The sequence below is a fragment of the Montipora capricornis genome, chromosome 1, assembly GCF_036669925.1.
Source record: "Montipora capricornis isolate CH-2021 chromosome 1, ASM3666992v2, whole genome shotgun sequence".
NCBI lineage: Eukaryota > Metazoa > Cnidaria > Anthozoa > Scleractinia > Acroporidae > Montipora > Montipora capricornis.
The window spans coordinates 42,366,514-42,380,376 of NC_090883.1; the positions used below are offsets into that span (position 1 = coordinate 42,366,514).

The 13,863-nt window shown below is 40.7% G+C and overlaps 1 protein-coding gene across 4 annotated transcripts in view; it reads left to right on the plus strand.

Annotated features, from left to right (window-relative positions):
• The first annotated feature begins 889 nt into the window (after positions 1-889).
• LOC138044833 (uncharacterized) overlaps positions 890-13,863 on the plus strand; it is a 13,701-nt gene continuing 727 nt past the window's right edge. The window contains exons 1-9 of one of the 4 annotated variants that reach the window (XM_068891250.1): positions 890-1,315; positions 2,115-2,404; positions 4,213-7,536; positions 8,188-8,301; positions 9,356-9,576; positions 9,665-9,780; positions 10,979-11,042; positions 11,271-11,295; positions 12,133-13,863. The exon at positions 12,133-13,863 is cut by the window's right edge and continues 727 nt beyond it. In XM_068891250.1, coding sequence (XP_068747351.1) covers positions 1,209-1,315; positions 2,115-2,404; positions 4,213-7,536; positions 8,188-8,301; positions 9,356-9,576; positions 9,665-9,780; positions 10,979-11,042; positions 11,271-11,295; positions 12,133-12,170 — 4,299 coding nt within the window. In that variant the 5' untranslated portion in view covers positions 890-1,208 and the 3' untranslated portion in view covers positions 12,171-13,863. Of the gene's footprint in view, positions 1,316-2,114; positions 2,405-4,212; positions 7,537-8,185; positions 8,302-9,355; positions 9,577-9,664; positions 9,781-10,978; positions 11,043-11,270; positions 11,296-12,132 lie in introns of those variants that run through there. The other 3 variants (XM_068891254.1, XM_068891259.1, XR_011131517.1) reach the window with 3 other exon arrangements.

Genomic DNA, 13,863 nt, shown 5'->3' on the forward strand with positions numbered 1-13,863 from the left:
AACCCCACTCATGCCCCTGGCAACTCCAGGTTATGTTAATAAATCATCACCTGACCTTAAGCACTCTTGTGTTGCCATCCAGACCTGTGGACAGCTTTTGTGCTGGAGAGGTGCTAGTGAGTGCCAAGGGCCCTCATTGACAAAACCTGAGATTCTAGGCGGTCCGGGGGCATGCTTCCCCCAGAAAGTTTGAGAAATTGGGTTACTTTAGACTTCATTTTGAAGGTCATTACATAGAAAATGAAATAGCCTTTGACATAGATAGTGATGTCTATATTGTAAATAAATTAATGACACTTACAATGCAGACCATGTGAAAAATGTTAGTATATCCGAGTTTGCATAAATGTTGCTGTTTTGTCATGATTGTGATAAAATGTCTCAATCAGAATTACTTTTAGGGCTGTGTGTGTGTTTAGCTGTCTAAAATAGAATTGATGCATAATTTTCAATACCCATCCCCAATCGGAGGGTCTAAAACACAGGTCACATTCCATGGGTCGCCCTTTGCAAATCATTGTTTTACGTTTTGGAAAGTAATCAAAACCCTCAATTTGGCTAACCCTAGACCTAAGGTTGGTTTTTAGGCCTAGGGTTAGCCAAATAATTTGAGGGTTTTGGGGTTACTTTCAAAAAGGTAAATAACCCGCAACGAGTGACCTGTGGAATGTGACCTGTGTTTTAGATCCGCCGATCCCCAATGTATAGAATGATTTTCCTTGATCCAACCCTTTTTCATGCAAAAAATGATGGCCCACCCCCGCCTTTACTTCACTCTGACCTTGGTAGATGGTAACCTGTGGCACAGAAAGAAAGTAATCATATGAGTCTACATTCCTCCCAGACATGTCAGCAGATATACCCATTATCATAGAAGCGACACGACACGCATATCCAAGATGGCGGTCTCTCTTTAGTCAAGAATTGTCCTTTCACAGTAATTGTAACCAGCGAAGGATTACAGTTTGGACGTATTTCTGGCTTTGTGTTTCATAAAGTCTTAAGTTTCTCTCTCCCAGTGTATTATGCTCTCTTTAAAGTCAAGATTCACGTGTTAACGGACGTTAACTTCAGCGCCTTAGCCTTGTTTGAATAGTCCGATCGGCGAATTGATGTCTTCGACAGACAAGTGCATTTTTCGCTTAATGTCACTTTGTGGCTTGGCTCGGACGCTCGATTAAGAAGAAAGCAAATTTTCATGGATTATCATGAGTGATTTAGGAACGAGTGAACAACCAGACAATGAACCGAAGTGCATCGAAATACCACGAGGTTGGAATCGTATCCTCGAAAATGGTTCGATTTTGTACATCAGGTAAGGTGGCATAACTTTATTCCTCTAGTAGTCAATAAACACGAATTAAGAACGATTGCTTCAGAGCATGCAGAGGAAAATCACGAGCTTTCTCTTTGTTTTTAAATCTTGTAAAAAAGCGATATCCTCTAAAATATATAGTTGTCGCATAACTTGAGCTTTTATTTTGCATTCACCAATGTCGCCGGTAAATACATTTGTTATAATTAATTTCGTAGCTTAAGTTCCTTTTTCTCGTAAAGTTAACATAATATTTTGTTGAAGTACTCTCGTTTTTTCATTAAGAAATTATTTTCCTGTTTGGAATAATTATGTTTATGATTTGGATAGTTCCTAAACTAACCTACATCACCGTGTTAATCGGTTTTTCAATGTTTATTTTGAAAGCCGTCTTGAATTTATGTTTAAGTAAACTTGACTTTAACACTGAGCTCAAAGAAAGCAAACTTCAATTTCCATGTTAGTAAAATTTCGAGTCTCCCTCACATTCGTTGTCATGGAAATGGACCTTATAAAATGGATTCCTTGCCTCGAGACTGGAAATAACTCTTGTTTACTGGTAAGAGCAAGTTTGTGAAAAAGTGGCGACAACTGGGAATATTGCCAGGTACCATGTAGTTTCGGAAGAATAAGCTTGTTTTTAGGATAACTACCCCAAGGAATGATTGTTTCAAATCAACCTATGATTGGGTTGATTGAGCCTGAAATAACTTTGGAGTATTTGGACTTTGTCTTGTGATTCCAAGATACTAAGCAAGGTTAATCCAATAACTAACTGACTTTGTCTTTTCTTTTTCAGCCCAAATAATAGTCGCTTAAGGTCACTGGATCATGTGATTGAATACCTTAAGACAGAGGGCACCTGCAAATGTGGATTGGACTGCCCATTCTTTGTGCAGAAGGTTTTTAATTTTGATGCCAGAATACCAAGCAAGTTGCTACCCGTTGGATCCAGGCCTGAACCATCCACATCAGGCTGTAAACATTGTGTTAATGAGAATTCAGATGCTTCCAACGCAAACCAATCAGAGGATATTGTTGCAAAGCCATCAAGTGATGGTATACTTCAAGGAGTTGAAAAGAAAAGAGGTAATTCAGTTCAGTTCAGTTCAGTTTATTTAGCCACAATACATTATGGAGAACAGCATAAAAAGAAATTATTATTCCATGGCACCCTGTACCTCAGAGTTAAAGCATCTGCATTCAGTTGTTTCCTGGAACACTCCAATTTTTGGTGACTATGCCAAAGGAGTCATTTGTACCCTTTCCTTTACTTCCAACGTGATTATGCCAATATTTTAATATTTCAGTCCAAGTGTTATTCAGGACTCTAGTTGCCTCGACATAGATTAACCTTTTAACCCCCTTACAAGTGTATCCCATTGATGCAGTAATGTAGTAGCTCTCATAACCTGCTATTGTTTTGTTTTGTAAGCAGCTCCTATCGTTTTAAAAGTCTAACTCATTGTTTCAATTGGTTGGTCTTTTGTTTTTGGGTGTCGAGCGAATCACATGACATGTTATGAGAGCTGCTACATGACTCCGTTAATGAGTACAATCATCTGAAGTTAGACAGAGTAAAATCTATGTTTCATTTTCAGGATTAAAAGGGTTGATTACCGTATTTACCCGTGTATAAGTCAACCCCCCATTTTTTATGGCAAAAAAAGCAATTTCTTAATTTCTTTGTTAAATGTTCATGGGACACTAATCTTGTATTCTTCGATTTCTGGAACTGTGGATACACAAAAAAGTCAGGGCCTCAAGCGCTTAATAGTTTTGTTGTTCAGCAGTTGTTGTATATGCAGGCATTTTGTCCTTGAGTTTCGAAAAAGTTCTCAGAAAGTCGATCATGACTTGTAAACCTCAAACTAACCTGTTTCGTTGTTCAAGGATAAAGGGCTTTAGAGGATAAGCATAACATTAACATCACAGAAGCAGGAGTTAGTCTTTGAAAATAACTTGCGAACGGTGCGAAATGAGCAAGGTTTAATTGGTCCTTGACTTATAATTTCTCACATGACAAACAAAGCAAAACTCATAAATCAAAGGATACGAAGTTTGGAAAAGCATTTAAATCAGCCAGGTTTGTATAAAGAATAAAAAAACGATCATTACCAACCAGCATTTTCAGGTAAAACGAGTGACGATGCTTGCACGCAAACACGAGTTATTCCGCCAGTTTACTAAGCCGTTAAACGATCATGTTTTATTTGAAGAAACAGAAATGCCTTTTACAGCTTTCCCCCTTTGGAAAACGAAAATTTCCAGTGTCTATTTCATATTTGTGCTTTTGAGTATCTTGAACATTTAGAGTTAAATCCTTTTTCATTTCAACTGGAATTGCTTACATTCATTTTGAAGTCTTTTGTCATTCATTTTGAAGTCTTTTGTCCACTGCGTTCGTTATGCCCAATGCAAGACAACATTATTATGTTAATTTCAAATAAATTTCTTAGCTGGAACATGGCTCTAAATCTTTGACCCGTGTACAAGTCGAGGGCGATTTTTGGAGCTTCTTTTCAGGCCATAAAAGGTCGACTTATACACGGGTAAATACGGTAATTAATATCCTTTGTAAGAGTCCTGTAGCCCAGTAGCAGAGCCACTGATCTATTAACCAATACCTTGTAGCTTCCACCTCTGTTAGGACCATTGAGGTCTTCTTGACATACCCTTGACACCATTGGTATCTTATTTATCATTTTTATGGTGTTATGTATGTGGTGTTAAATTTCACTGACAAGATAGCTTTTTACAGTAAATGTTTAAATTTTTCTTCACTTATTGCTTTGGAAGAACAATAGCAAATCCCTTCTCTTTTTGGAAAATCGAACTTTTGAAATTGAAAAATATACAATTAACCCAGTAAGAGTAAATGTTTGCTTATCTTTCAGGACCTGGGAGACCCAGAAATCCTACATCAAAAACAAGGAGAGTTGGTGTTCGAAAACCAGACCTTGATAGGCCAATGTCACCTCTTCACAACTTGCCCTTGCCTGTTCCCAGCTCCGTGCTTAACAGTCCTGTTCAAAGTGTACCAACTAACATTTCTGTTGAGCAAAGACCTTTGCCAAGTTTTGCAACAATTGTAAGCAGCTCTAAGCTTTTTAATCCTGGAGCAAGTTTGGGTAGTAACAACATACTGAGCAGCAGCGTAGTAACAACTGCAGTAAACAGTACCCCTTCAACGACAACAACAACCTTGCATCCATCAAAAGGAACCATTATGAACAACAGTGTTGCTGTTAGTTCATCCAGCTCATTAACCAACCCAACAGTCGCGACATTAGCAGGACCTGTTATTACACAGGCTTCAGCAACAACAGTTCCATTAGTAAGTGCTGTGACCACAAGCCAGAACAAAGCTGCAACCGTTACTGTTACAACACAGTTACCATCTAGGCTTCCAGGTTCAACCAAATCCAATAATTCATCTAGCCCTGCTGTCAAGAGCAGCTCCTTGAGTGCTTTACCAGCTATCAGCCAAGGTCAAACCAGCAAGACCTCTGTTTCAAGTTTTACAACCTCAGTTGTCACAACCTCTACTAGAACCATCCCTGCTGCAAAACAGCATGTAAGGCAAGTTTCTACTGTGGGTAAGGGTCCGGAAGTCAAGGCAACACCAAAAAGTATGGCTCCCCGAAGCAACAAGTCATCTAGGCCTTATAGTGCCAGAAAAACAGTTGCGGCTACTTTGAAGGCAGCTGCAGGGGCAGTAACAGCTGCAAATGCTAAGGTTCCCAATTCCTTGGATGTTGCAAAAACAGGATTTCATAATTCATTCCAGCAATCTCAAGCTGCAAAGACTGCAGACCCTGGTCTTTTCTCAGACAAGGCTGCAACTAGAACAGTCAGCAAACAATTGTCTCAAACTGTACACACCAGCACCGTGGGTACATCTGCTACAACTGGTCAAGCTCCTGCATTATTTCATAGTGTTGTGAAAGATGCCATAGGGAAAGAACAAGGACATTCAAACCGTGTGTTGTCATCTCCAAGTACTCAGGCACCTGCAGTGTCCCACTCAGCCACTGTTCATTCTCTGAGAGCTACTCAAACAGTTAGCGACTCCTCCAGAAGCAAGTCTGTCAACACAAAAGAAGCAGTGCAATCTACATCTGCTTTGGTTCAAGGTGTCCACGTTCCACCTGCTGTTCCTCAGCAACTTCAAGCTCACAGGCCTCAAGCTCATGGAGTGAGACAGCCACTCGTGAACACTACAGGTGGTTTTTATACTGCAGTGTCTTTAGCTACCACTGTAAGCCAACAGCCAAATAATGCCCAGTCTGCAGTGGCTCAGGCTGCCACTCATGTGGTTCCCTCGTCAGCAAGTGTTTATGGTCAGGCACATAATACAGCGGCATCAACACAGATACCGTCGCTGCAGCTTAATGCCTCTCAAGGTCAGGGTGGTGTGTTCTTTCAAGGAAATGGAAACCAGATATTTCAGATGAATCTGGATTCTAATCAACTTAAAGGAGCTTATCAACTTCATGGTGCACTGTACCAAGGAGCTATACCTGCAACGTTTTTGACAGCAGCCAATGCAACCAAGGCTGCACCGAGCAGTTCTCCGGGTGCAATTCCTCAAGCAATATACCCTACGAACCCTTACATGCTTGGCATTGTGATGCCCACTGCGATAACCCAGTCAGTGTCAAATCAGTCAGCCCAATCCATAGTGACGACAGCAACCTCCCCGTCGGCAACAGCAGTGGCTGCATCAGTTGCATCATATCCTTATGTCACTCAAAATGCTGCAATTGCTGCTGCATTTGATTCATTTGTACCCATTGCTCCGGCTGCAGCACCAAGATTTTCACAGACTTTGGCTCATTTGGCGAGTGCTTACACACCATTTCTGCCAACAGGTGCTGTTCAAGGGAACGTCCCAGTGCAGTTTGCTGCACAGCAGATGACATCAGTGGGTGCTTTGCAGTCTCAAACTGGTGGAAATGGTCAAATGGGACCAGCCATATTAAACCTTGCCGATTACACTGTTAAATACCCTCTCAACACAGTAAAACCTGGGTCATTTTCATCCCCGTCATCTACTACCACCGTTGGGTCCCCCAGTACTCACTCTCACACAGCTGTTGTCGCTGCCATGCCGTATTTCGCATTTGGTCAAATCAACAATCCTCGTTTTCCGTTCTCTGTGAATTTTGCGGTGCCAGGAACAAGTACCAATCCACCAGCTACATCATCTTCCACGTCACCTTCCTGTAGTTTTGCTACATCAGTGACAACATCTCACCAGTACAGCCCTGGATCCACTGCCATTTCCCAGGTGGGAGGTGCTGTGTTGGGTCATGTAGCAATGCCGTTGCAACCTAATGCTAACCCCAGTGGGGCAAGTCAGTTGCAGACCACTCCCAATCCCCACCCAGGAAGCGCGTTTTCTCCACCGTCAAGCCACAGCAGTGGAAGTCACGGTAATCAAGCATCCACACTGGCTAGGCAAGTGCCATCTTGGTGCACTGGCGGCAAAAATGCGGCTAGCACTGCGTCATCTAAACAAAGAAAATGCACCGCTTCAGAAAGTAACAGCAGCAGCTGTGGCAGTGTTAACAATAGCAGCGTCAGTTGTTCTAGCGTTGCAAATTCACATTCTTCTGGATCAGGTTCAGTGAGTAGAAACAGCTGTGGCGAGTCCAGTTCTTTGGAGACCTCGAAAACATCCAACCCAAGCTGCAGACAGTCACCAAGACATCCAGGCTTATCGTCTCCGTTAAACTCGCCTTTAGCATTACCGGTGTCAAATCAAGGGCTCTCTACCTGTCAAGGGTCTGTAAAGAATACTTCATCTCTGGCATCTGAGAGTATGCCTGTCCACAGTCAATCATTTAGTACTTTTGAGAGCCAACAAACGAACACTCCATTCGAGACGTCTAATAGTTTAAAAAGACCGTATAACGACAGCAGCGAATTGGCCAAGAAGGCCAAGTACGATGAGACGGCGTATTACAAAGACAATCCGCTGTTGGGCTTGAAAAGATCCTGTGAAGCCATCGAGGCGTACTGTAGTCCTCCAAGAAAGGAATCGAATAACGTTGACGATGATGGTGAGGATGATGATAACGATGATTTGAATGATTCTGCGGTTCAAAAAAACGATCAGCCTTCCCCTGTGAAGAAACAAGCAGGGGAAGGAATTGGAAACACTGAAACACTAAGCAATTTGAATAACTGTGATCAAAATGATGAATGCAAAAAAGGTAAGTGGAATAAAATGTCAAACAGAACTTGAGAATGGTCTACGTTTTTTCACTAATATCTTTATTGCTTACCTTCCCTCCAAGAGAGCTTATAAAATGTAAGATAAACGTGCTGCGGAAGTAGAACAGTATGTAAGAACTGATTGGTGACCTCCTTTTGAAGATTTTATTGAACAGCAACGTCCATCGCCTAGAAACTCGTAAAAGTCTTGTCTCCTCGTGTGACTTTTGCCCGAAATTCTCGGTTAATTTTTTTTAATTTGACCGTTTACCATTTCGTTTTGTTTTTCTTTCGCTTCTGTAGAAATGATCGGCACAAGGCACCCTTCATAGGGATGAAATCGGAAGAAAAGTCATGCGTAATGGCGAACGTTCAAATTGGAAAAACAACGAGAAACTCTAGCAAACTCAAAGCCTTTGAAGACGACTTTTGGGGTTTTTTTGTCAAAAATAGAAGATCCTTACACAACAAGAGGCTAGATAACTCAATTCGCTTATAGTCCGTTGTGTTCTCCCAGAAAAAATCTCTGTTTACGGCAATAGAAACGGTTTATCCCGTAGCTCAGTTTTTGTTAACCTTCCGTTGTTAGTTTTCTCTTTGTTTTGTTTGACTTAAGGTGGTTCGATTTTCGTTTTCTTCTCAATCATTAGGTAAATGTACAGAAAAGTCAAGTATTGGTGGTATTCAGCCAGTAGAAGATCAACACAAGTCTCATCAGATTTATAATGGAGACGTTTCAGGCGACCAGCATGAAGAGGCACACGGTAAGAAAACTTTAAAATAATTGCGGCTCAACCGAACTTCCTCAACCAGAATAAATTTTGATTAGTGATATTATCAATCTTAACATTTTTATTGTGTCTGATTAAGTTCGCTTGCGCGGGAAAATGTGGGGTCGTGTCGTACCTCATTCAGGATTGGCAAAAAGAACAATAGAACGAACGAAGATAACAACGGGTTTAGTCACAGAAAACAATAAGAAGTACGCACTATATAGCCAATGAAATATAGTTTTCAGCAAGGTACGGCGCTACCCAAAATGTGGCGCGTGATATTTACAACAACAACTCAGCGTAGTTATAATATACATGAACAGACTTAACTGATTAGAGTGTAATGTGAAGTGCTACGTTTCTACCCCATATGAACCATGTGAGCGTTAGCCCTACTGATGGAAATGGGCCAACACAAGGGCAGAGAAAAAGTCCGACCAGGGTGGGAATATACATGGAAAGAAAAATACTCAGTTCTAATTGGCTAAAAAAGAGTGCATTTCTCATGTAACACGGGTGCAAATTGTAGCAAGAGACAAATCAACTCTGATTGGCTTAAGATACAATGAAACCAACAAGAGCCAATATATTTATTGCTGTATAGAGCGGTTTTCAAATGAGTGTCGTAAAACCAAAACCAAAGTAATTACTTTGGCCAATCAAAAAGGACGGAGACAATCCAGTAAACCAATCAAAACTCAAAGTAATTACCCGTAGCCGACACAAAGCGCGGGAAAATGTGCACGCGCGAGCCACGATTGGTTTTGGTTTCACTTTTGATTGGTTAAAAAACTGGCGCGAGAACTTTGAACCAATCACTGAGTGAAGTAATCATAAACCAAAGTAATTCGCTAATTACGTTCGACACTCAATTGAAAACCGCTCTATAATTATTACTGGTTTCTTTGTGAAGAGTGACTGAACATAACATAATAACTAGGAAAGATGTTGATTATTTATTCGGCGAAAGAAATTGCTTTCTCACTCAAGAAGTAGCAACTGAACTAGTTTGAAAAAAGTACTCCGTTTCGTTTAAATTTTACAGTTCGAATAAAGCACGAGCCGTATTTATCAGTCGAGGCAAGTCCATTACCCACCAGTACAAATGACAAGCAAGAATATCTGGAGAAGTCTCAAGTACATAATATCAGACCGCAGTTTGAAATCGGTGATATTGTATGGGCGCAGGCCCGGGGTCTTCCCTCTTGGCCTGGCAAAGTGGTGGATGCTAGCGAAGTGGGAAAAAGCCGTCCAGATGAAGGAAAGGTAAAGAGCGACTTCCGTTTTTAGTACATTTGATCAATCAATCGTTCATTTACAACCGAAACTGATTGTTGCAATGGTATGTTTTCAGCGCTGGGTCATGTGGTTTGGCGATCATACTTTCAGTCAAGTTGAAGTTGACAGACTGAAGACTTTGTCTGATGGATTAAGAACGCTCGATGATAAAGCTCGCAAGAAGAAATACAAGTATGCTTTTATATCAGACTCGAAATATACGTCACATGTGCACGCTCTTCTGTTGAACAAAGGGAGAAGTACTTCTCAGTATCATGCGAACATGAAATGCGCGGGGCCTGAGGATGATTAAAAATTTTCTGTGCTAGCCATTCTCGTCCCTCGGGCCTTCTGACCCTTTTAGCCACTGGAGCTGGAGACTGGATATTTGGACCATTTGACGAACTGGTCTTGTGTCTCTTGTGTCTGTAAGGGCTATGCGACTCAGGGGAAGAATAATATCATGATTTCAAGAACGCGGGCCTTATTGAAGTTCCCATGAGAATTTTTCTTCAAAAATTAGCGTTAAAATATGACAACGTTTCAACCTCTTGAGCCTCTCGAAGGTCGTTTCCAAGTTGTCGTAGAGTAATTAAGCTTTTTTTATCTTTGGTCTCTCATATCCTGTAAGGCACGGATGCGAAGTAAACTCAACGTTTTGTTTAAATCCCGAGTTCTTAATTTATCGGTGAAAATTTCGGTCAATTGACTTACGTTGTACAAGTTTGCTTTCAAACACTTTGGGTGCAGCCTGTTTTGACCATTAATAGAAATACACAGAATTTTCCCATTTATCTCATTCTTTTGATAACATTTTTTTGGGGGAATGAAAGGAGTAGTATTTTATTCACCCCAGTATTCCGATAGCACTGTGAAATTAGAAAGAGCACATGTATAGAGCAACTTTCGTATGACCTTGAAGTAGTGTTCGCAATGATTTGTTTCACGGACCAATGTTTGGCAAGATTAAGACACAGCTTCTCCTTATTCCCGCCAAGGAAACTCCTAATATGGGCAGGAAACAGTTCGATTGACCAATCACATTACTGCATAAATCAAATGACGTCAAAGCGAAATGCCAATTGCTTTCCAGAAAGTTCCAAGGAGAGATGGCGTTGTTTGCATCCGCGCTCGCTAAGCCTATGAAAATTCGCGCTCATTTGTTTTTGTTCGATAAACCAATTAAATGTTTTGCGTCTCTGTTGACGCTCTGTTTTTACTTTTATTTTTCAAGGTCATATGGAGTCGCCTTATCGGAATACACAGAATTCGTATTTTTTGCGGGTGGGGTGGGTTCTATTTTGGCGCGAAAATCGTGCGCGATCCACTTGCCGGCTGCGAAGTCATTCCCAGATCACCACCGGAATAAAATTTTCCTCTTTTATTGAAGGGCGAAGAAGACAAGGATTGGTTTAGAGCAGGCGATAAGTGAAGCTCTTGAAGCACTCGATATGGTAAGTACCGTTTAGCTCTTGTTGTATCAATTGAGCAAAAACTCTCTTTGAGCTTGGGTGAGCAACAAATATCTGCCATGGATCTCGGTTGAACATTTCCGATAACCTTGGTTATAAATCGTTCACTTGTATAGCGAAAAGAAAGTGCATTAGTTCGATTCGATTTTTTGATTTTTTAATCTCTTCCGCTAGTCTTACATTCTTTTGTTTCTGTGTTGTGAATTTCAGCGAGAACGTCTTCGAGGAAGACAAGGTGAGCTTTCCTTTTTCGTTTTTACTGTGGTAAAAATTTTTTTTATCTTTTTGGCTAGAATTGTAGATACAGCATTCTTCTTCAAAATACCCGTGATCAAAATATTAGGTAGGCCTTAGTAAAGTAAGGAAAGCTACTTTTGAGAGGCCCTCTCGGACAAATTGTCCGTTTTCTCTGTTATTAGGGAGCTTACGAAACGACGACGCCGACCGCAACGAGGACTTCATTTACAAATACAAGTTCGCCTAATTCATGTCACTAAGAAACTATTTCATGTCATTTCGCGTTAAAAATGTGTAGTAACTGTCGAGGAATTAAACTGGTATGAGTGGGTTGGAAGCGTAGAGAGAGAACTGAAAATTCATCGTCATGTGCTAACGTCCTCCACAGAACTTTGAATTTGGTCATTTCACGTCGTCGTTTAGGAGATGACGGCAAAGAAATGTACCAAAATGTAAAACGCACGTGCAGAGCGTGCAGAGCCATTGTTTTTTCTCACTAAACCTATTGTTTTGTAGCGTCGTCGTTGCTGTCGGCGTCGTCGTTTCGTAAGCTCCCTATTGTTTTGTAGCGTCGTCGTTGCTGTCGGCGTCGTCGTTTCGTAAGCTCCCTATTGTTTTGTAGCGTCGTCCTTGCTGTCGGCGTCGTCGTTTCGTAAGCTCCCTAATGTTGGATGTTCAACGTGGGTTCGCATTCAAATTTGCCCCTTCGGTGCTCATGAATAAGTAATGAATGTCATTCTGCCCGAGGGAAATTTTATCCATCACGACTGAGACATATTAGCTGGTTATAGGTATTTCTGATCTTCCTATAATTTTTTCCTTCCCATTTGTATAGCAGCAAGGTCTAAAACCAAGAGGAAGAGACTTAGATGACGATTCCGTAACCACAGAAAACAAGAACGAGTATCCAGGGAATTTGTTACTGTATTTTATCGAAGTACTAATATATTCAATGATAAATGCTTAGTCGGGGGATTTAGGATATTATGTATATATGTATTGACCCGAGAAGTTTTTAATGCTAATGTCGTTTCCCAAAGGAAGTAGAACTCTCGTTACCTTGCATCCGTTTTGTAACCGAATTTCGGCACTTTTTACAGGGACCATTTTGTTACAATCTGCAAATTGTTAAATACGTCTTTTTTTTCTAAAAATGGTGCTCAATGTATACAGCAAGCTACTTTTGGCGCCAAATATTAGTACAGTAAGTTATACCAGAAACCCGTAAGGGTTGAAACGTGTGACGCGCGTTCACAGCTTCCGAATATTCAGTGCGAACTGATTGGTTGAATGTTTCAGTGCTAAGTACCATATTTGGAAACCCCTCGCTCTTGTTGTTCCAAATATGGTACTTAGCAAATTGAATATTCAGAAGCTTGTTTCCCAGAACACAAGGGGCCGTTACACGTTTCAACCCTTATGGGTTTCTGGTTATACAAAGAATGCATCGGCACTTGAAGGCAATAGGGGAATCTTTGTTTACATTTTTTTCGTCATTAGCACAAGGCTATCGTTTTCTAAGCAGTCAGCTGAGAATCAGGCACTGAATATTGGAAGTGCATTGCATAATCAGCTATTTCTGGAAATTTGAACGCGATATACCAGATAATCTCTGAGCAGTGATGCTTTGAAAATTCGACATTTTACAAAGAATGTGTGGGGTCATTAGCGACATTGTCACCCAAAGAGTTATCAGTTTTTGATGGCTAATAACCGGCTCGTTATCAAAGCTAAAAGACTTAAAATTGGAGATTTAAGTGTTTTTTAACCTTTTGAAGTCAATTGCGTGATGCCTTCCGCGAGCAACCTCATCATATTAATTTAATGAAACAAAGTGTTAAGCAATGTTGTCAGCAAAGATTCCTTTACACGTGCATTGGGCTCTGCGAACGGAAATTCTTGTTACCTACAGGGTCTTGGTAACCCTTTTAACGTGTCTTATATGGAAACTCCTGAGGCTTTCCAACAAAACTCGCAGGGAGATGGAATCGCAAAATGTAGATTACAACACAAACTTGCTTCTAATTTTTAGTGATATGAGGTGGGGGCATTTTGTTCAAAGCTGGTTTGTATTGACCCAAGTGGAGTGTCAGTTAGTGAATATTTAAATAATTTAGTGATAACTTCCCTTTCTCAGCTTTTGAGTATATTTAGTACATGGTTGTCCGTATAAGGGTTGGGGGGATAGGGTGGGGGTAGCTTAAAGGAAGAGGTGAAGCCACGTTGCAGCTAACGAAACAATTTTATACAAGCGGTGGAGTCAGAATATGGAGTGAAGACGTAAGATCGTTTAGTTTAGGTAATCACATGATTTCGAGTGCAATTAGGAATAAATAAGCACGAGTACATTTTTTCAGAGACGACCAAAATAATTTGTTGTCTTTGAAAAAAATTACAAGTGCTTGTTTATTCCAAGTTGCGCGAGAAAATAGTGTTATTACTTATTAATAATATACATGAAAAAATTCGAGATAGTTAATCAGAAGAAACGCACGCGTATCACGCAATCGGGGAAAAAGTTGCGCCATCCAGGGCGCACGCGTGATTTGAAAACAAACTATTTTAT